This window comes from Echiichthys vipera (genome assembly GCF_963691815.1).
Source record: "Echiichthys vipera genome assembly, chromosome: 23".
Lineage (NCBI taxonomy): Eukaryota > Metazoa > Chordata > Actinopteri > Perciformes > Trachinidae > Echiichthys > Echiichthys vipera.
The window spans coordinates 9971305-9995748 of NC_139848.1; the positions used below are offsets into that span (position 1 = coordinate 9971305).

At 40.3% G+C, this 24444-nt stretch overlaps 1 protein-coding gene across 1 annotated transcript in view; it reads left to right on the forward strand.

Annotated features, from left to right (window-relative positions):
* Positions 1–24193, forward strand: part of LOC310964666 (gamma-aminobutyric acid receptor subunit gamma-3-like) — a gene marked incomplete at its 3' end in the record, with an annotated part of 83469 nt that extends 59276 nt beyond the window's left edge. Inside the window, exons 7-10 of the mRNA XM_083937876.1 lie at positions 3968–4105; positions 10822–10974; positions 21891–22087; positions 23912–24193. Coding sequence (XP_083794002.1) covers positions 3968–4105; positions 10822–10974; positions 21891–22087; positions 23912–24193 — 770 coding nt within the window. The remainder of the gene's footprint in view (positions 1–3967; positions 4106–10821; positions 10975–21890; positions 22088–23911) is intronic.
* Positions 24194–24444: the final 251 nt, after the last annotated feature.

A 24444-nucleotide genomic window follows, 5' to 3' on the forward strand; every position in this document is an offset into this window, starting at 1 on the left:
CTCTGACAAAGTTTGCCCTCTGACAGTCTATAATGTTAATGGTAGGTTTATTTAAACAGTAAGAGACAGAATATCAAAAAGTAAATCCAGATAATCACACGTAATAAAATATATTCATTCTTTAGCATAGGAGCAAAATAAGAATTTGATCTTCTATCAAAACATTGCTTAGTACTTGGTGGAGAAACCCGTGTTGGCAAGTGCAGAGGTCAGATGATTCTTGTAGTTGATGACAAGTTTGCACACATCTCAGGAGGAATTTTGGACCGCTCCTCTTTGCAGATCCTCTTTAAATCTTTCAGGTTTTGAGGCTGTCGCTTGGTAATTCGAAGCTTCAGCTCCCTCCACGAAAAAAAGTGACAAGGAGTACTTTTTTTAAAGAGACTTTGAAGAATCCTTTACAGTTTGTAGTGTATCAAATACTTATTTCAAACAATGAAATGCAAATCAATTTTTTTCTTTTTGATATTCTGTGTCTCTCTGTTAAAATAAACCTACCATTTGTCAGTGGGCAACTTGAAAAACCAGTGAAGGATCACATAATTATTTCCTCCACTCTACATCTGTGGGCTTCTACAAATTTTCAGAAGATATGGACCAAACCAGCAAATGAGCACATACTTTTACTCATACAGAGGATTGGAATTGAGTAGGTGATGCTTCAGTGTGGCCCACGACATATTCACGTACACACTGCTAAAAGAATGTGGCCATACGTGGCTGCAGCAGCCAGGCAAAGAAGTGAATGACCTGTGAATGTATAAAAATCAGTCACTGGTCCCCATTGTTTGTCCGGGGAACTATCTTTTCTTTCTTGATGCACAGAGTTTACAGTGTGTTATTCCAGCGTTTAGATCCTCCTCACTTCACTTCCACAGTCTGTGCAACAGCCGACATAAAAAGCTTATGAAATTAGAGGTAGATTAAGATTTAAAAATAACAGCTAATGATGCAGCTGGTGAGAGCCAGTAAAGTTAATTTATCTTTTCATTATTTTTATTGGCTTATTTGACATGCTACGTGGTCCAAAACCAATGTTGAAAAACTTTTATTAAAATCCCAGTACAAAATACAGAAGTAACAAGTGAGTCCTACATTTAAAGATGTAATCAGCAGTTCTCAGTCGCTGCCCAGAAAAGCTCAGGGTCTCCATCATGACCGCCACAGGGGGTCTTGAACACTCAATCTTGAGAAGTTGTTTCTCATTTTGTGTTCTTCACAACTTTTCATTTTCAAAACCTCATGTTAAATTGGCCTTGTGTTAAACTGTTGGAACAAGGGGAAGAATTCTAACTGCTTACATTTGCAAATGTTCCCAAAGCAGCCGATGCTGGAAATATACTGTAACTGACCTTCTGTACAGGTGTGGTTGTTAAAGAGTTGCTGCTTTGCAATAGGTGGGGAAAACTCTGCTTAGAGTCGGCTGTTTTCTTTCCCCTCACTCGCTTTGGCGTCCGATCTCCGGCTCAAAGTGTCCTTGGGCAAGATACTGAACCCCAAATTGCTCCCCGTGCTGCACATACTGTGTGAACGCTTAGATTAAATTAGATGGTGGGCACTGCCATCAGTATGAATGGCTGTGTGAATGTGACGAATAGTGTAAAGCGCTTTGAGTAGTCAGAAGACTAGAAAGGCCCTATATAGGTATGTTAAGTATAATTCCATCTACCACACTGTAGGGTATTTCAGACAAAGCCTGAACACACATATGTCTGATTTTCCGAGCGGCCATGTAATGTCAATAGAAAGTGCGAAGTGAGGCCAAAGTAAAAGTTGGGGATGATTTAATTTTTGCCGGCAATGTGTGGACAGATGATACCTGCAGCCAATCAGTAAACAAGTGATGTATGTGACATGTTGACCTGTGTTAGACAACATGTACCAAAAGCTACGTCTTGTGGTAATCAGCTGTTTCTACTCAGCTAGTTTCCACTTTCAAGCGGAATACCAACTTATCAGCATGGTGTTTACTAATTATCGGAAGTTGCGAAGGAACATTTGTTTTAAATAGGTAAAGGTACACAACTTCAACTATAAAGGACAGTGTTTCCCCTAGGTTTAAAGCTTCACCAGACAGAAGGATCACTTCACATCAATTATACAAGCAATAATCAGAGCCACAATGCAAACTCAGTTTAAATCAGTGTATTGCACTATGAGCGACACCCGGCATCAGAAAATGTCGAATAATGTTCTCGAACAGAAACCGTCCAAAGTTAAATTTAAAAAATCCCTTTTTAGTTTCAAGCACAACAAAATAAAGAAAGAATTTCGGTTTGTTTAATTCTGTTTTAGTTGTTTTTTATAGGAGTGAATCATCTTCTCAAACTAAAACATAGAGGATCTCTGATAAGTTTCAGTTATGTTTGACTTTAAATGTCTCATCTCTTTACTCACAGGCTATTGTTTTCACTGGCAGTTAACCTTGTACATAACTGGACTTGTTTACAGTAATTTTGCATTCGGCGAGTGGATATCAATTGTCTGATTTGCCTGCAGGATAGACAGGAACAATATCAGAGCCAAAGCAACACAAGTGTGAAGTTTATAATATTGTGGAAGAACATGTGGCTTCAGGGGGTTTTAAATGCATGAAATATGACTAATATGCTGTAGCTATGAAGGTACACTGGTAACATAATAAAACATAATGGTTAGACTGTTTGCAGCAAAGATAATTGTACAAACATACCAAGAGAAATATGATATGAAAATCTCTTGCATGATGGTGATTGCTTGTATTTGTTTTAGGTGGCTATCCTCTAAATGAGACTATTTACATAATTAGTCTGGTTTTCCACTACAGGGCACAAGAAGGCTTGTTCATTATCGCTGTCACTCATTTTTCTTTGTGAAATTGCTTCGAAATGTCCAGTGAGCTCAGCTTCTTTTCTACACTGTTGTTGTTAGTGTTCACGGAGATCCGTGTCTACTATTTTGCGCTTAAGTCAAGCTGCTTCTTCACCCAGCAAGGATCAGCATTTGAAATCATGCGGTTTGAATGATGAACATGTCAAGGATCAAGGGCTCCAGCTTCAGAGTATTTTGAGCCGGTCATTGTACTTGTGAACACCACTGGGCTTCATCATGGAAGTACTCGACTGCACAGTAACAATAGGCTTGTATGTCGGATTTTATGAGAGATGCATGGCCTGTAATCTTCTACTAAAAAAAGAACACCTTTTATATATATATATTTATATATATATATATATATATAAAAGTCAAGATCCAACCCAAGATGTCAGTGTCTTGCAATAAAAGCTTCTTAATTTTTCCATTAAAATATAATTTGGTTCAAGAGCATCCTTGAGACCAATTGACCTGAAACTGGTGAAATTCGGCCACTGAAATTCAGATTTTTAGACTGAATAATACATTGAATTACATGGGAGAGTGGATACTAGTTCACTGTGGGTGCAGATTCTAAGAAAACAAGTTAACAGTAAGTGCTCAGTTGGTCTGCAATCCACTGAATTGCCAATGACGTATATGACGTATATCACAAGCATTCAATATCATATAAAGTATCTGTCATTTTCCTTCACACTTTTAAAGGGGGACTCTGGGTAAAGTAAGCATTGAATATGTTGTTTCCATTGTATAGGAGGGTTCCATTTTTGAACATGAGCTTCTCTCTCTCAAAACCAGAGAAGGAAGGTTCAAACTTGATGATGCCATCAAGTATAAAGTAAGAAAGACAGTGAATGGGAATGAATTCTATTGCACCCATATGCTCAGAACAATCCCCTGGGCGCTCTCTGTGTCATCTTTACCATCCTCCCCAATTCTTGTCTATGGAGCACTTCCAGATTTAATACTCAATGACATCACAGATTAGATTTTTAGCACAGTTTTGGGATTTGGGAGAGAGTTGTTCATGTTTACTATTAACTCACTGTTGTTTTACTTCATAATATTTTTGTACGAATTCTGAAAAAAAACTCTCTTTCTGTGCGGTTTCCAGACGGCTACCCACGAGATGAGATTGTGTACAAGTGGAGCCGGAACTCAGTGGAGACTTCAGACCAGAAATACTGGAGGCTTTACCAGTTTGACTTCATGGGGCTCAGAAACACCACTGACGTGCTCACGACGACAGCAGGTATGACAGTCGCCAATAAACCTCAACAGCTCCCACACATGAGTCACGAAACCATTGCATTTCATTGCATAATGACTGGTAATATTTTAACATGTAATTAATCCCTGCCGGGAAGCTCTTTTATTTCACTTCCGCCCTACCTTTTCGTGGAGGTCAAAGGTCAGTTTCTGCTGCAGACTAACAGCTGCAACTGGCAGCCTTGAAAATAAACCTCTTGAGCCGCTTGACTACCTCGGGGCCCTGGGCTCTGCACAGGTTAACATTAGCACCGTGCCCATAAATGTAATCATATCACTACAAGCGCAAAGCTCATAAGTATTCCCCTCAGGTGTAGGGCCAAATAGGTTTCTCCACTGACATTAATCACCAAGATTAAAGATTAAAAAGGAAGTTTAATTATTCACTTTTTTTTCCGTCTCACTTTCCGTACTTTCAGTGTGGTTGTTAGGCCTCGTGTTCCCTGATGATTTAATTAACATGTGTTTAGAAGGCAGAGAGAAATATTGTTGCTCCGACAGGTGCCCGTAATTATACCAACAACTGGCACGGGGTGGACAAAATCCTGATCCATTTTTAATGCTGTCACGTGACAGATTTAAACAGCTCACTGAGAGAAGCATTATGAATGAGGGAGCTTGAGAAAGAGCGTGACGCAGCAATTGTTAACCCCTCTTAACCTTGTTTTTGAGTTGCATATATTTCCTGAAGTTTGTGCCGAGATCTTTTGTCTTTGGAGCTCGGGCCTGCATAGTGTGACCTAATTCAGCTTTCTAAGAGCTGAACCTCCGTTCATGAATATTCGAGGAACAGGAGTACTCGGCATGATTAGGAGGGAGATAACCAGGAGTGGCATCAAATTATTCAGGAGCTCAGTTGAAATTAGGTGTACAGCTTCATTTTGCAAAATGTGAAAGTGTGGTAGTGTTTGTCCCTGTATGCAAACATGACATGGCTAAATCAAATATATCCTTTTTTAACTGAAGACGACAACACATCTTTTTAACATATCACCCATATGGAATACTCATCAAGCATCCGGTTTATATCCAATGAAAAACTGTATCTTTATGTTTCTTATCATATAAAAACAAGGGGACTGAGGAGCATTCAGAGACACATGGGTGGCCTTATAAATTATATTTTCCTGGACTTGCGCTGCATGGTCAAAACACAGCCAAACTAATTTTCTGCTGAGATGCTCAAGAGCAACAGCAAACCTACACATTTACCTCATGCTGTTCAAGAAAATTAGCCTTTTTCTCATTTATTACCTCGTTTCTTTTCCCCGTTTTACTTGCCGGAGCTCCATCTCCACACACATGATGATTAGATCCCTGGCTAAAAATACCTATCATTAATTTACATCACGACAAACTTCGAAAGTGCTGCGTTTCCTTTTCCTCTATCTCTCTTATTTCCCTCTGTCTCCTAACTCTCCAGCTTTATCCTTCATCCCTCATAAACACATGAGATACAGGGCTGTTTTAATGAGGACAGAGTGGACAGATCCCCGACCACAGGGCCACTGGGGACCTCTGCCACAAATCCGCTGTCGTTATCAATTCAGCGGTGTCCTCTTCAAAAGGCCCCAATGCGGAATCCCCAACAATTTAGTGCTTTGTTCTACCATACAGTCGCAAATTCCCCAAAAGCTCCCATTATGCCCTTTTCTGCAGTTACATCGGTGAAATGCTGATGTTATTCCTTTCCTTCTTTTAAATATCCACCCTGTAAATTCCTCAAATGCCTTTTGTAGAGAATCTGTCGTGAAATTGCTGACAATCCCATGCCTTTTTCTCGGATGCATGAGAGATCACAGTACTGATATTCCATTAATGTTCCTTCAGTCCTTGAGGTATGAGATCCCTTATACATTCTTTGGCTGTGCCTACCAGCCTGCAGCTGACCGCATCAAAATCACAGGTGGAAGACACATGTCCAGGCATGCAGACATTAAAAAAAATGGAAAGTATCAATTGTCCAGTCATAGCTTAGCAACCGTAACCGGGCACAGCAGGCCTGCCGAGCTGGATTTCTATCTCGGGTGTGCAGGAGGCTGTGTTCAGAGAGATACTCAACTCTTTTCTAGAGTTTGCTACCTACAATATGGAACATGACCTCCAAGGCTAAGTAGCATCTTTAATTAAACTATTATACATTAATATTTTCACATATGAGAAAAAAAATCCTTCTTCATGACTGTCATATTTGTCCACTGTGTCTAAGCAATTCCTGGAAAGCAGCTCTATCTATACACTCCAGAAACTACAGCCAGTGTTACCAGAGATAACATTGCATTACATTTTTCCTTGTCATACGTCAGGGTAGTAATGTACCTGACGTATAGCATGACAGAGTCAGTAGACAAGTGTAGAGCTTGCAGGATAATAAGTATTCTGCAGGAGCATGTAAACAGAGGGGTTGTTACTGTCCCAACAGAATGTAAACAGACGGGTTGTTTGCTACAACGCACAGCTGGAGCACAGAACTGCGTGTGTGCACACAGCTATAGATAGTCCATCTGGGTATATACATTTTTGTAGCCTCCAGATAGTCGTTAATGCAAGCTTAACAGTATTAATTTGCAAGAACAACAAAAAATGCAAAAGCAAAATGCAAAGCAAAATGACACTCATCTTCTGTGCATGAAACTGTCAGATTAGAAGTTCAGTGAACTGTGTCTAGCTCGGTCTGCTTCTACAACTGTGCAGTCTTGTACTGAGGAGGAGGAAGTGAGGAGTAATTCAAGCTACAATGTTACATTGTTTTTTTTATTTACCCCTGTTGGTATCTTAAATTGTTTTGTTGTTTTAACCTAACCAGCATTATGTTCCACTTCTTACCTGCTTCGGATTAGTTTACGATAACAAACACTTTATCTTGTACATAATGGGTACATAAAATAAAACTAGACAGTTTTATTTTGTTGAAATAGCGAAATGCTCAGATTTTATGTTGTGCCCAGTGTGTTGTGATTTAATAATTCCCTTCCATTAACATTAACTAGGTCGTTTGCAATAGTCTTTATAATATACAGACAAGTAATTATTTTAGTGCGACATCTGATTATATGCATCCTTACTTAATGGGCCTTACAATTCTTTCTTAATAGCATTTTTATATTGGCAACCATAGGATTTACAGAATTGACTATAAGACTAAAAGGTGATTAAATACACCTTACACATTGCTGCTTGTTACATCGCGCTGCTCAGGTTATAGCAGAACCGTTGACACATATTTTTAACCTGACCATAGTAAGTGGCAAAATACCTAAAGTCTGGAAGTCTGCACATGTTGTCCTAAGGTGGTGATCTAACAAACCCTAACAGTTACAGACCTACATTACTTCTAAACTCTCAGTGCTAGCTAAGGTTTTGAAAGGACTCATTAGTAATCAATTAAAGGTGTTTTTATCGAGGAATGGCATTCTAAATTACTTACAATCTGGTTTTAGAAAAAAACACAGTACTGTCACTGCTTCAATGGAGGTTTTAAATTATATTATAAAAGCAATTGATTAGAGAGCATTGTGCTGTATTATTTCTAGACTTATCCAAAGCTTTTAGCACACAGTCGACCACGCTGTTCTATTACAGAAGCCTGTTAACTTAGGGACGGTCTCAAACATAGTTAAATGGTTTGAAAATTACTTGAGCGATAGGACACAAAGCGTCCAAGCTGACCGTTTGTTTTCTGACTTCCTGACTATACAAAATGGTGTCCCCCAAGGGTCCATTTTGGGACCTGTTTGATTTACTATCTATATTAATAATTTGAGTAGTGATGTCACAAATAAAACATTTCTTTTTTATGCAGATGACACTATCATTTATAGCTCTGCCTCATTTTTAGAAAGTGCAATTAAGGAGCTTCAATCTGCCTTTAATGTAGTTCAGAAAAATCTTTGTCGATTGAGACTTGTATTAAATGTTGATAAAACTAAAATGTTCTGCTTCGCAAGACTAAAGACAGCTGTATGTAAGACAAATGTAGAGAACACTGTTACTCTCAATAATAAGGTGATTGAGAAAGTCTCAACCTATAAATATCTGGGCTTTTTCCTTGAGGAAAATCTGTCTTTTAAATACCATATTGAGTGAGGCAGGGTGGAGTTGGGTTGTTTGTATAGAAATAAATGTTGTTTTTCTTTGAGTGCTAGAGAAAAAAAATCACCCAAGCCATTCTTTTATCTGTTATTGACTACGGTGATATTTTTTACATGCACGCAAATACTGTACGTCATCTTTAAAAATGCTGGATTCTGTGTACCATGCTACTTTATGACTCATCTCTCGTTCTGGTTTCCGAACACACCTTTGTACTCTGTATGAGAAAGTTGGACTATCTTCATTACACAAACAAGAAGTTTACTAACCAAATGTTAGTATTGCTGTGTGTATATTTTGGACCCAATTTTTTCTGCATTTTCAGAAGACCCATGATAAATTCACAAAAGAACCACATTTTTTTTGTGACAAAGAAGTGCTAGATCATTCTATCACAGAAAAATAAGAGTTGTAGAAATAATTGAGAACTCAATACTGGCATGACATACATGTTCTTCACGTGTGTGTAACCTTTTGACTACAACTGTAACTCGCTGACAGTAGCTAACGCTGAAGTTAGCAGCAGTCGGGCACTCACCTGTAGTCGATGCATGGCAGCCAGAGGACATCAGAGTGAAAAGCAGAAACCATTATATCCATAAAATATGATCCAGTTTCACCAGAACCAGAGATGGTGTGTGACTTTTCCCGGGAGATCCTACCCCTCCTCAAAGTTACATAACATTAGCGCAACAACAAGAGGCCTGTACAGCGTCGCACCAGTCTCTTGTTACTGTCTACCACTTAAATATTCAGTTTTACTGGGCAATATGGCTCAGTACAGAAGCTAAAGACTCTCCGGCTTCTGTTTCACAGTGACAGAGACATCACCAAGCAACTGAAACTGAGATACTGTGAATCTGTCACATGCTCACCTTTGCAAGAAATGAACAGTCCTCTGCAGCCGTGGCCTGGTGCTCCTTTCACTGCACTGAGCTATTTAAATGATTATTTCAATTCTGTTATGTACAAGTTTGAGGTGAAGTTCAGCTACGAGCAAAGGACACAAGGTCTTCTACAAATGTTTTATTCAATGCTGCGTCCTTTTCATGGAGGTGCCTGAGTGGCACCAGATTATCAAAGCGCATTCTTCAATAATATTAAAAGTAATGCTCATCTGATGTGTGGAACCTTGTCAAGCTTACAGAACAATGTGTTGCAGCTCAATGTCTCCCTACTGCTGTCAATTAACACTCACAGGAACAAGCATCCTACTGTAGTCGGTCTAGTAAAGAGAAAGCAGAATAAACTCTGACTCTCCTTGTTTTTCCCCCCTCACACTGACTGTGGCATTGTATAGTTGCTCAGGTAAGAAAGGAGATTCCTCCTCAGTTCTATGGGCTCCTTTAAGGCATTTCCCCCCCTTTCTTCTCTTTCTGCCCTAGGCTCTCGGCATATCTTAATCACCTATTTTTTCGTTTCTCCTTCTGCCCTTGTCTTTTCTCCCTGTGTCTACCTACTCAATTAATCCATATTATTTTACTTTAAGCAAATTAAAGTATCATTCCAAACTATCAGGGATAAAATTGAACACTTTTCTGATGTCTTGCATGACCAATAATAACAATTTTCAACTGTACAATTTCAGTGAGGTTTATCATCTCTTCACTACACAGAGATGGTCTCATTTAAAGTTACTGAAGACCTTAGATCTTAATACAGCTTCAGACACTTCTGACAATCTCATTAGAAAACTCTGAAATGGTTTCAAACTGCACTGACACAAAATGGATCATTATTTGGCTGGTGTTCCCCAGGGGTCATTTTCCGTCCCCTGGCTGTTTGGTAAGCACTATACCTAAATTCTGCTGGTCCCAAACATAATACATAATTCTAATCCGCTGACTAATCTGCTGACTATCACAGCGTCTCTGATAAAGTGCAGGACGGTAACAATCGGGCAATAAAATGTGTGTGCCTTTGTTTTGATGACCGAGTTAAGAGCACAGCATGATGCAGCCTCCAGCTACATATCAGACCTTTTAATTACTCATGAGTTAGTATGCTGCTTCAGTGATCCATGGTCTGTTTTGTGGATGGTAAAAAGTGTAAATTACAAATAAAGGAGGGTCACCTTGCAATATGATACAAATTAATACAGCAATTTTACAAACTTGATTTATGTTTGACATAAAAGAAGACTAAGAACTATATGGAGCTGATGTCAGCATGATAACTTGCAATGCTAACATGGTGATAGCAGGTATAATCTTGGCGATGTTCATCTTAGTTCAGTGTGTTAGGGTGCTAATGTTTGCTGATTAAATAGAATAACTTGATTAAATTGTATATAATATACATAAGCACTTATAAAAAGCAGAGATTTAGTGCTTTTAAGGAAAAAAAATGTATCACTGATTGGAATGTTGTGCAGCTATCTGAGGAAATGAAATTTAGACATGATCCATGTGTGTGTGTGTGCTTGTGTGAGTGTGTGAGTGTGTGCGTGCGTGCGTGGCTTTGATCAGATGATCTGACGGCTGAATGATGAATGATCCTTTAGGGCACATGAGTGTCTCTACACAATGGTAATCCATCCAAAAGTTGTTGATGTTTCAGAAGCTAGCCTGGTTACAGATATTTGTAAAATGTCCCCTCTCTCAACAGGTGAATATGTGGTGATGACCGTGTACTTTGACCTCAGCAGAAGGATGGGCTACTTCACCATCCAGACCTACATCCCCTGTATCCTGACTGTGGTTCTCTCCTGGGTCTCCTTCTGGATCAAGAGCGATGCCACTCCTGCAAGGACGGCCCTAGGTACACAGCTGTGCTGCCCATGCAGCTGGATGATCAGCAGCAGGAAAAATAGTTGATGTCTAATATTTTGTTGTCTATTGGCACACCCAAGTGATGGGAATGTTTTTTACCAGCTCATATAAAACCCACTGCCACTGCTCATCGAAACTGTAGCTGAGGAATATGAAGGAACAGTAATCGAAAGTTGGTTGTCAGGATTGAAAGCTAAACTGATGTTTAGACAGCTTGATGCAAGAGCATTCATCCCTTTTTTCTTGAATGAAGAACAAATGAAGAAAAAGCTGTTGCATCTGTGTGTGTAGATGTGTATCATATTGTATATCAGCCATTCACAAATGTTTCACCTTTATCTGTTCATTAAGCCATCTTTGAAATGTATGTCCCATCAGAGTTTCTTGTTTCTGTCGCGTTAATCTCATTTGTTTTTGCATGGGTTGACAATTATTTTGAATTATTTTCCTCCCCTGCTGCATGCCTACCATTAGCTCATTTGCTTTCCTGTGGCTGATGATGTTTTGCTGATGGTGCCTATTTAAGGTGATATTCAAGGTAAGTGTCCATGATGAAATGTAGTAAAGTGTTTCTAATTTAAAATGTTACCTTAGGCCATCATTTGAAGACATTTCAGTGGAGATTTCAAAATTTAAACCAAATGTGTCAATCTGAGTTTGAGGAAAATTTGCAATATATGCAGCTACAATGTTACCATTTTCCAAATGGTGCAGTCATTGAGTTTGAATATTTCCCTCAGTGTAAACATAAGATAAACCTTTATTGATCCCCAGCAGGGACATTTACTGTTGTTTCAGCAGCACTAGGACAGCAATACAGACACATAGAGAAAGTAACAGAAAACAATAGTAAAAGGTATGTACAACTAAATAAGAATAATAGAATAAGAAATAGAACTATACAAAAGCTTTTTGAGGTTAAGAATAACAGGTTACAATTACAGCAGTGGGATTAACAGTAGCATAATAGCAGAGTCAGAAGAAATCTGAGTCTCCTCAGGAAGAACAGTATGCTCTGTCCTTTCCTGTAGAGGGCGTCAGTCTTTTGAGAAGAGTCTAGTTTTTTTGTTGACCACCATTTTTTCTTGTCGTATTGAGCTTCTGGTGATCCTTGTTGCATCATGGGACAAAGTTCCTCCTGGTTGTTAATGGAGGAGCTGTCTGAAAACTTTCAGAGGTGGAAGTTGCTGGTTCCTGAGTTGTCAACTTCTCTGACATATTGTGGCTGGCCAGTGAGGTAGTAGTTGCATCGCCAGAGGCTTATCCCTTGGAAGATGACTGGATGAACGTGACTGTCATAGTTTTTTCATGCTTCTCCAGGTGTGAGAGGGTCTTGTGCATCAGGAAGATGATGGCACCTTGTACTCTAATGTGTGGTTGGTTTGCAAACTGCAGCGGTTCCAGCAAAGCAGTTAGCGGGGTCTTTGTGACACAGGTCTGTAGTCTATAAGGGTGCTTTGACATCATTTCTTTGGCATGATGCAGGATTTCTTTCATAGAATCGGCACCTTCCTCAACCTCGCAAAAAGGTTAAAGAGGGGCTGGAAGGCTACTGCAAGCTGCCCAGCACACACATCAACAACTAGCTTATTTTTTGTCTCTTTGAGAACTGTCTTTGGCTGGGGTTTGGTTCTAGTAGAAGTGGCTTACATGTCATGAAGGGTTAGACAAAAAAGAAAGGGACGTATACGCTGTTAAGCAAAATTTAACTTTCAGCCTGGGAGTTGCACATGCAGGAAATGTCCATGCACATTTCAGGGAAACACTGCATCTGTGAAACGTGCTTTTGGTTGAAACAATGTAAAATGGAATAGAAATTAAACCAACATAAAACTTCCCCTAGCTTTAACAAACAGACAAGTGCCTTGCTCTATGGTAATACTTGTTGTTGGAGGTTAGACTATCTAATTAACTCAACCCCCCAACCTTCGGCCACTTTAACCCCGAATGTCACTCGCCTCGAGGCATTACACAAAACTATAAAGTGCTTTAATTCCACTCAGTCCCTCCTGACCTTCATCAGCTCGCCAGTCAGCCAATTTTGCAGAAGGTTATCTGGAACCACCACAGTGGTAATAAAGAAGTTATATTAGACTTCTGTTCGTCTCTATTTGTTATCGAGCCCAAAGAAAAAAACTTGACTCATAGTTGAAAAATAACATTGTCCCACTGTTGTATCCAAATCAATTATAAGACAGCATTATTACTCAAATGGAGCCTTTTGTCTCATCTTGTTTATAAAAGCTGATCACAATAAGAGATTGTGATGTGCTTACTTTTTTTGCAGTTGATGAAAGCTGACACGGTGACAGTTAAAGATCAAGATGGTGTGAAGAAAGGGAGACAACACGGGCTTATATTCAGAGTGTGAAGTTTTGTCTGTATACACTGAAAATATGTGCCTAAGGACTCTAGTAAAGTATAGTATATATAGTATATAATATTGGCATGGTTTTACTTCATATTCATTTGGCTTGGCTTTGTTGGAAAAATGTAGGATCATTGCATCACAGTTATAGCAGCTTGCTACTGCGGCTGTTATTTAATGTGAATCACTCTGCTCTCTCTCTGTGTGTGTGTGTGTGTGTGTGTGTGTGTGTGTGTGTGTGTGTGTGTGTGTGTGTGTGTGTGTGTGTGTGTGTGTGTGTGTGTGTGTGTGTGTGTGTGTGTGTGTGTGTGTGTGTGTGTGTGTGTGTGTGTGTGTGTGTGTGTGTGTGTGTGTGTGTGTGTGTGTGTGTGTGTGTGTGTGTCATTCTGCCTCTCCATCACTGTGTCAACCTGTCTGTCTGTCTGCCTAGACAACGACCAAACGCAGTTGAGGCTTATAGTACGTGGGTGGTGGTGTGATATATGACCAAAGGCAGCGAAAGGCTGGTGATCTCACTCAAACAGGTAGCGCAGCGAAGCAAGCTGTCCTAGTCCTGATAAACATCAACATTCAGCTCAACAGAAAGTCATTTAGCCTTTCTTCTCCAGTACATCGCCTCCGTTTTCAGGTTGGCCTGAGACCTGATCCCAAGGCTGAAAGGGGGAGAGAAGAGATAAGAGGAAGAAAAGATGGGCACAAGAGAGGGACAAAACGGGAGTGTGAAGTAAAGTGAAGGCCTCTGGCATGAAGCAGCAGGGAGAAATGTCAGGAGCAGGGAGGAGGCTCGGTCAGATTGCGGAGAGTCCAAGAAAGAGGCATGTGATGCCGCTGCCCCCACCCCTCAAGGCAGTGTGACTTGACAAGCTGCTAACATGTTCCAGGTGGTATTTCCAAAGAGCTGTCAGTCACCTGCTACTCCTTTAGCAGCAAGAACGTGTGGATAGCAGCAAGGTGGAAGTAAGAGGACTTGATTCCCATTGGACCTCCATCACTGCAGCTCAGATGGATCTGGAGAGAGATAGGGGGTCTGTGGTGGATTGTGCAGCTCAGAACTAGACAGGTCTTTGCAAGAAAGAATGCACTTTTGTTCTTTCAACTCTCCAACAATGGTCCTTTACTTCCGACACCAGTTTCTACAGCACACTTAAATGTAAGCATGATTTTTTGAGGCATTTTACTGAAACAAGTGATCGTATTTTTTCGTGGGAGGACAGTCTCAGTTATCCACAATTTTCACTGGAACTGTTTTAAACCAAAGGAGTTGCTCCAATACCCAAACAACACCCTGTTTGTTTAGTATTTATTCATCTCAAACATTGAGCAGCAAGCACTAGGAACAAAGTAAATGTTGCCTGTCAATGGTGATTTGTCAGCTTGGGGGAAAGAACTGACAATGTTCCTCATGGGAACTCTACCAAGAAGGCAGTGAGTTCAAGATAGGTGGTAGTACGAACACAAAATGTGCTGTGAAGAGATCGGGGGAAAAAAATAGGAATCTCTGTCTCCACAGGGACAAACTTGCTATATGATTGGCCATGTTTTTCCAGGGTCAGAAAATACACAGCTGAGTGAATCAATTATAGAGTAGAATGGTCATGCTGCAGACTGTTTAAGCCCAAGTGCCTCCTTGGTCAGAGGCGACTCGTAGGGCCATCTGACTGATTTCATGCACCGGAGATGGGGCTTAAAGTTGAAGCCTCTACCAAGTGGGTGAAACATCTCTAATCAGATGAGATTGAAGTTGCCATGTATAGCATTTTAACCTCAATCACTAGCACATTAATTTGAAAACATCTACAAAATTACCATGAATAAACATGCTCCAACCGAGGAGACTGTCGGCTCCAATGTACACTGTTCGACTTTGTGTTGATGTGAAAAATGTGCCGTGTGCTCCACAGCACAAAACAGGGATGTGTTCACTTTTGCAAATCAGAGTTTATTGTAATATTTTTCACCTAAAATGTGTTGATCAGCATTTGGTGGTTTCACCTTGCTAACCTAGCTACCTAGTTAGCACTACCCTTAGCTGGTTAACTTGAGTCAATACTTGAGTAACTTTCAGCAGTTTCCCACTGCTGATTTCCAACCGGCTCTGTGTCACTGCTTTTACGTGCAGATGAGTGGCGCCAGCGCGGGGAGGTCCCCGCTCACCAGCTGGCAAAAGTACACTGGATGAATATCTGTTGAAAATCTATAAAAAGCTGACGAATAGTTTCTTTAAGAAAACGGTAGTACAGAAACCAATGGGTGACGTCATGGTGACTACGTCCATTATTCTTTATAGTCTATTAGCGGAAATAAACATGTTTCCAAAAAGAAAAACAGTTTTGTTGTCTGTAGCTTATTTACCCATTCATGGCAACTGTGATGAGGGATGGATTTTTCTATATGTGTTTTTAGTAATATTAACGCCTAAAGTTATGCATAATAAAGAGCACGGCCGCTCTGAGTGACAGCCAGATGCCGTCACAGTTGGCTAGCCGCTGACACTGGGCTTCACTCGGCCCACATCTTTGCCTATCTTTGGAGTTAGGCAGAGTTATTGACTACATACATGGCGATGGTCAACATCACCACGCTAGCTTCCCAGTCCTTATATTCCAATAGCTATAGTACCATGCTATTTAGTATGCCAGAAAACAATGTTGTATGTCCCACGTAGTATGTCAAATGCAGTAGGCCAAAAAAAAACAGGATGTCCTATGGCATCTGGTTGGCTTTTTCAGTATCCAGGCCAACATGCTTTTCCAGCCATTCTGATCCGCAATCCTTTAAAAGAAATAGGTTGTGATTTGGAACCTCGCCAGCAGCTCTTTAGAAACCTATGGGTGATGTCGCAGGTGATGTACAGTCTATAGGCAAACTAGCTTCATAAGAATAACACTGAAGGCTTTATCTTGGCTTAATGTTGTTATACAATGACATGCAGTCATAATATATCCCTTGAAATCTCAAGACCTGGCCACTGATCCCTGACTGTTACTCCATGAACACAGGCTGTGGTCTGTTCCACCTAGTTTACCCATGGACACATAACAAAGGTATCTGATATTTGTGAGCATATTGTGGCAATGCCACTGGACAGATAAAGCAAGGCAAGTTTAATTGTATAGCACAATTCAACAACAAGGTAATTCACAGTGATTTACATAAAACATTAAAAGCATTGGGAAAAATGAATGCATAAAACCTATAAAAGATTTAAAACACATAAAAGGTCTTTTAAAACATAAAAGATTAAAAAAAACTTAAAAGGTAATTTAAAACATATAAAACATTTTAAACACATGAAAGGTAATTTAAAACATATTAAAGATGGTTTCAGATGTTACAGTGCAGTTTACTGAAAAGCAGCGGCAAACTGAAAAGTCTTCAGTCTCGATTTTAAAAAAACTAAGAGTTGTAGCAGACCTGCAGTTTTCTTGAAGTTTGTTCCAGATATGTGGAGCATAAAAACTGAACACTGCCTCTCCATGTTTAGTTTAAACTCTGAGGACACAGAGCAGGGTGTTTGCTGTGGTGTTTGCTGTGGCGAGGTGGAGCAGGTTTTTCTTGACTTTCAGAGAAGCAGACAATCTGAGAGGTCTGGATGGTTCGTAGCTGAGCAGAAGATCTGAGATGTATTTTGGTCCTAAACCATTCAGAGCTTTGTAAACCAACAGAAGTATTTTGAAATCAATTCTTTGACAGACAGGAAGCCAGTGTAAAGATCTGAGGACTGGAGTGATATGATCGACTTTTTTGGTCTTAGTTAGGACTTGAGCAGCAGCGTTCTGAATTAACTGCAGCTGTCTGATGGACTTTTTAGGGAGACCTGTAAAGACACTGTTACAGTATTCGAGCCTGCTGAAGATAAATGCATGGACACGATTTTCTAAGTCCTGCTGACTCGTAAGTCCTTCAATCCTTGATATATTCTTTAGGTGATAGTAGACTGACTTTGTAATTGTTTTAATGTGGCTGAGGTCAGTTCAGGCCTGAGTCCAAGATTACACCTACGTTTCTGGCTTGGTTTGTGGAAGCAGCACATTGACAGCACCACGTTGGGTGCTGACTTTTGATCGTTCTTCCTTGGCTCCCAAAACAATCATTTCAGTTTTTTCTTTGTTTAATTGGAGAAAATTCTGCTCCATCCATTCATTGACTTGCTCAATGCAACTGCTCGGTGCTTGTATTTGACTGTAGTCGCCCGGTGATTTGTGTGTGGTTATGTAGATTTGTGTGTCGTCTGCATAGCTGTGGTAACATATGTTGTTGTTTTTCATGATCTGAGCCAGTGGTAGCATGTCGATATTTTAAAGAAGAGTTCCCAGAATGTAGCCTTGGGGAACTTTTGCCTGCTCATATGTGTAGTTGCCTTTAGACACAAAGTAGTCCCTGTCCTTCAAGTAGGATTCAAACCATTTTAATCCTGTGCCAGATAGCCCCACCCAGTTTTCCAGACGGTCTAGTAGTATGTTGTGATTGACTGTGTTGAATGCAGAATGCTTTGACACTGTTTCCTCCCAAATACCATGGCTTTGAAATCTTTTTTTGGACAGAAATGTAAAAAAAAAAAGAAAAAAAGAAAATGTGTTCTTTTTTATATTTCTGTGATCACATGTCAATATAATTATGCACTCTGCAGCATATTTGACTTGCACAGGCATATGCACTGGAGCTTTTCTCACTTCTTTGTGACGGCCCTTGTTTTCTGTCTGTAGATGTGACTGTCTGTGTTGTTCATATCACCTGCACAGACAGGAATCACTCAGTTGCTATGGCATCATGTTGCGCCAGTTCCGGCAAAAGTAATTAAACTGTACAGAGAAAACTTGTGACCTTGATTTGAAATAGCAACCCAAACTGTGAGCAGCCGGTGGGTAGCTTGATAAAAAAAAAGAAAAAGAGAGAATGAAAAAACAGTGGTGTTCATGCACTTGCTGTTTTATTGAGATCACAGTGTTTATACAATAGTACAATGCGATTTGAACAGTACAATTGTAATGTATTAGAAATAGAGAGTTGTTCATTTACCTAGTTTTCGCTTACGACTAAAAAGCGGGCGAAAAAGAGAGTCTAGACGAGCACTAGACCAGAGGAGGTAGCTTGAAATAGATGGGAGCAACTCGTCTCTATGGAAACCACAGGCGAAAAACAGCGGCACACTCTGCCATAAAAGACTTGTGGGAGATGAGGATGAAAGAGACAGAGGAGAGAGAAAGGAACAGAGAAGAGAGAGGGAGAGAGAAAGGGACAGAGAGGGAGAGGAGGGATGAGACACGGCACAAAGAGAAAGAGGAGAGGATAAGGGGGAATGACGACAAGCTTACGAGAATGATGTGTGTCTCACAGCAGTAGATATCGATGCCTCTGGTGGGCATTAATGTCACAGGGTTCATCTCTCTTTTAAGGAATTGATTTCATTTCACCAAGCGAACAAAATATTCTCCTTCAAGACACCATGGGGAGTAATATCTCATACAATGGCACTGATGACACGATGAGACACAAAAGTTAGCTCAAATTAGAATGATTATTTACCACAGGAAACTATTGATACAGTTAACAGCCATATTCACAATTTACCTAATGTAACTCTCAGCATCTTTTGAGAAGTCCAGAATAAAGAAAATACATGTCTTAGAGTTTTGTCCATTGGAATACTCATTGAATTCATGTTATACATTTAATTTATCTCAAACATTCGACCCATCATAAATTCGACTCAACACATGATACATTTGCCTATGTCTATCATCTAACATGTATAAATAGCATACATTTGACTTATCTCTGACATTTGAGTTTTAACTTGGTATTGTTATTCCTTTCTAATTATAGCTCACCGAAACCTAAGCTGGCTGTGGCTCGGCCGTGTGGAGTGAATCTTGCCGTTGGCTGATTGAGTCAAATGTAAACAGCCAGCTAGTGTTACTTCTTAATTACTGGTCTAGCTCAGTAGAAGCGTTATCGTTCTCCCTGTTCCTCCATCTGCAGGGCTCATTTGCTTTATTTTTCTTTTCGAGGTAGTGTGTGAGTTCCCATCTACTTTGGTTTTTCTAGCATTTGTCATTTATGCTTATGTTTCTTGCCCTGTGTTGTTGAGTTGTAGTCTGCTTTGTTGACTTGCCTCTTGGTGAAATGCTCTTTGGTAAGCAGAAATGTGGTTTATTGTGAAAGGTAAGAACAAACTATTGAAGCTATAAGTAAGTAAGGAAAAGTGTTTGCCATCTTTGACCAATCCTTAGTGGTATTATTTTATTATCTTCATATGTACTGATGCAGCTCTTTTTCTCTTATTATTATAAGGTAAAACTGAAAAGTTGACAGACATGACTTTATACTGCCAATTGTTCACTGAAATCACTGTGTACAGTACTGTTTAAAGTAAAACATTACTATACGCACTCCCAGAAAAACTTGGTGCTTTTTAAAGACTCCATTGCCATGATGGTGTCCAGATGTATTTCTTTTGTTTTATTGATATTGAGTTCAAGATTGAATGCTATTGATGTCAAACCAGTTGATGAGTTGTTGTACAGTTGTGTGGACTTTGGGAAAATTGCTAGTCTTTCTGGGGAAGACTTTTCCTGATTAGAGGGATTGGTATTTATTCCACTTTTGATGGAGCCGCTCTTGTTATAACCTGGAGGAGTCTAAAATATATCTCTGTGCTGCCTCTGGTGCAGTCACCCACTCAGTAGCCTATAAAAAACAGTCTTTACCCAAATTATTTAAATTAATTAAATGAATAGTTTACAGAAAGAGGAAAGCCTGATAAAAAAAAATAACACCAACATCAGTAGTGCAACAAAATTGCTATAGTAGTAGAGGATGATTTGTAGTTATTTATTACTACAAACTGAAAGTTTTGTCTGAGTTTAATATCAGAAAATTGCAGATCATCCAGCTTTTTATTTCCTTAATGCACATTTGAAGTTTAGCTAACTGATCATTTCTTCTGGTTTGATCTATAAATATAATTGGGTATCATCAGCATAACAATGAACATTTATGGAGTGCTTCCTTATAATATTTCCTAAGGAAAGTATATATAAGGTGAATAGAATTGGTTTAAGGACAGAACCCTGTTGAACTCTGTGACTAACTTTAGTGTACATGTGGGATCTGTCATTAACATATACGAACTGAGATCTATCTGATAATTACGACTTAAACCCGCTCAATGCAGTTCCCTTAATGCCCATTAGATGCTCCAGTCTCTGTTGCAGGACATGGTCAGTAGTGTCAAAGGCACCACTGGTGTAGTGGTTAGCACTGTTGCCTCACAGCAAGAAGGTTCAAGGTTCACATCCCAGTCTGGGTACTCCAGCTTCATCCCACAGTCCAAAGACATGCACCCTGGCGTGCACCTGCCCAGGTTGCACACCCCCCCCCCCCCCCCAACCCAAAGATGCACACAGGAAACTACCCATCGGTGTGAACAGTTGTCTGGCTCTGCTCGTCTCTATGTGCAACACACTGGTGTCCTGCCCAGGGTGTACCCCCGCCCCACACCCAACGTCAGCTGGGATCCAAGTTCACCGATAGATATGCCAAACATTTTTATAATCTATGTTTTAAAAAAATGGGCTACTTTTGACCCATTTTCAAAACCCCGATTAATGGGAGATTTAAGCGCTGATACAAAAAAAGCGCCTTTTCCTACTGTTCAATTTCATCAAAGGAACAATAAGACTTCATGAAAATACTCATAATATGGTTTGGAGAAATGTGACTCTTTCAGGTACTTAGAAACCCGTGCCCTGGTTACATTTACATGTAACAGATTCAATCAACGGCAACCAAACACTTGATGGCGCTTTAACGGTTAGCTAGTTGTAACATGTCCCTTTACATACATACAGGTATATATGATGGTGATATGGAAAGAGTTCTAAGTGTGTATAAATAATAAAATAAAGTGTATGTATCGGTGCAAACAGATGTCCGTCCTCCACAGAGCTGGGTCTGTCTGACGTTCCTGTCTGTTATAGGGAAGGTTTTCGTTGCCACCGTACTCTACTGGGGAATTGTTGGGTCTATGAAAATCATAAATAAGTCATAGAGTGTGGTTTATACCTAGTCTGTAAAGTGTCCTAAGATAACTTTTGTTATAATTTGGCACTTTAAATAAAATTGAACTGAATTATAATTCAGAAAAAGTTTGGGGATGGAAATTGCGTCTTTTTCTACAATTTACCTGGGATCGCAAACAACAAAGCGCTATATACGTACAGAGAGACAGACAAAAAATCTTTCTTTTTAGAAAATATAGTTTCTTTCTGTGCAATTCTGGAGAGTTTTTGCCCTGCCAATGTATTTTTCACTGCAGCTGTTTAAACGGAGATAGGATTGATGCAAAATGGGGACAGCTACCCAGAATAACCCCTATGCATTATTAATGTTGATTAATAAACCTCTGCCCATATGTTATATAATCACTGACCTCCGCATAGGTCACCCCGGTGCTGACCACCTCATGCAGCCAATGTGTATTAAATTTATAAAGTATTGCTCCTGCTTTCCTCATACATGCATTACCTTCCTAGGTATCACCACAGTGCTGACCATGACCACCCTGAGCACAGTGGCCAGGAACTCGCTACCTAGAGTGTCCTACGTGACGGCCATGGACCTGTTTGTCACCGTCTGCTTTCTGTTCGTCTTCGCTGCCATGATTGAATACGCTATGCTCAACTACTACTCCTACAGTATACGTAGACCTCCTGCCAAGACGCAGAGAATGGTAAGCCTGTGTTGAATGTGAGTAAATGGCTGGGACTGACTCATCTTTGAATGCTGCTTCATATAACAGCCTGTAAGGTGTGCATCTTTCATAAGTTGCTTTCATATTACAAAGACATACAAAACCACAACAACAACACTGAAAGCCACTACAAAGAGGTTCAAAGCGACCACAAACAGATGTGACTATAAAGAGACAAAATGACCACAAAGAAGAACAGAATTAATATTAATCTTTCTGTTTAGGGGTTTTACTCCTATGCAAGAAGGATGCAGGACCCCATTACCTTATAACCTGTCCATGTCTAACATGAGGAGGTTCATAGATGTCATAGCAACCTTGGATAAAGGACATTCATATGAGTGTGTTGATGTGTGCTGTCCTATCATGTAATCCAACCTGCTGAAAGTGAAGTTCTGTAATCCTTTCAGTGAAAATAAAATTAACATTTAAAAGAATTTGAATGCCAACTACAATATCAGCCTTGAGAAACTCCAACTGATTGAATCCATAGGATTCCAACATATATACAGTACACATGCACAATGACATGCAGTTTTGAATATCTCATTTCTAGAGGTCGCTCCTATATGAGAGCCCGATGCTTTGTGTAGGCGTTCTCAAGGCTGCACAGGCCGCAAACACTTTAATGGCTGCGGCACACATTCACAAAGACTGAGTCAGCCGCCGCTGCTGTCATTTTCCTCTCCAGATCCCCTCCCTCTTCATTATTTCCTCCCAGTGTAGAGGAGTTCTGCTGAATGTGTCCCAGGGCTTAAAAGACCGTCAGCTCAGACTGAACAATTAAGTCGTGTTCCCCTCCTCTGCATTTCTGGCTCTGTGCTGTATTGTCGCCCAGTCCGTCTGTGGGGAAGCCTCACATTTCCCTCCCATTAACGTCCGTGTGGCCCCTTTGTGTCGCCCACTCAGTAAATTCTGTTACCCCACAAGACACATCTAACTCTCACCTCCTATTCTTCCTTAAGGAGCAAAGTAGAGCACAGGAAAAATGTGCAAAGATTTTACCCCAATTAGGTTGTCCCTACACACACACTGTATTATAAACATTAGATAGGAAGTCACATGCATGCCGAGCTAAGAATTCAGGCTATAGAGGACAATAAAAAAGGACACGAATAAATAACAATGATTCTCATTACATGTTTTCAAGGTGCTTTCAATGAATAATGTAGTATATGTATGTCCTCTATCTAACAATGTAATGGAAGCCAATGCAACAGCGCAGCCATGAATTCTACTTTACCTAACTTTACACAACTTCAACGAGCATACCTAATTACGTGGTTGGATTCCCATTCAAAATAACATAGCGGGATGGTCAAAGGAGCGACCATTGTTACATGTAGCGTTGCAATTTCAAAGAACTGCGCAGCCTAACTCATTCGACTCTTGTATGAATTATACATTTGTATTCAGCAGATGAATATTGGCACATGATAGTGTTTAGCAATCAAAAACATCAGCAAGTGCATATCGAAGCTTTGGGTCTTTATAGATGTTGCACTAATGATCAATCATAGTGTAATCTGTTGCAGCTTCAATGGAATGCAATGCGGCAAAAAAAGGGGAAAACCAACGGTCACAAACATTGATAAACTACTATTGTTCTTTTACTATAGAGGTATGTATCGACATAATTGGAACTCTCTAAAGTGCTCCCTCGTTTTGACTGTTTACCTGCGAGCCAGCAAAGCCTGGGAAAAAAATATTGATGGTACTACATCGTAAAGCAAACCGCTTCCGCTACAAACATCAACTGCTGATTCCTCCACCGTAACTTTGGCTCTTTGTCTTCCCTTACAGGCCTACTCATCTTTCAACATGGGACACAACCCTCGGCCCATGATGCCAATGGGCAACTCCTTGTTCTGGCAGGACTATGACGACAGCTGCCTGTACGAGTGCCTGGACGGGAAAGACTGCAAGAGCTTCTTCTGCTGCTACGAGGAGTGTAAAGAAGGCGGCTGGAGAAAAGGACGCATCCATGTCAACATCGGTGAACTGGACGCCTACTCTCGGGTTTTCTTCCCCACCTCCTTCCTGCTCTTCAACATAGTCTACTGGGTCAGCTACCTCTACCTCTAGTCAGTCTCGAGCTGCGATCCGTGGGCCCTGCTGAAACAGTCCCTGCCGATTTGCACCGCGGCTCGTGATTTAAGGACAAAACTAAGCGTGGAGGGGGAAATGAGGCCAATCCGCTCTGAGGGAATTGTGAAAGACGTGCTGTCTCTGGAGTGGTAAAAAACACGTGTTCTGAGTGCGCAGAGTAAAGGCCATGATACTTTGAGCAGCGGCGCTCAGAGGAGTGTGAAACCCTCAGCAGTAGAACAACACGT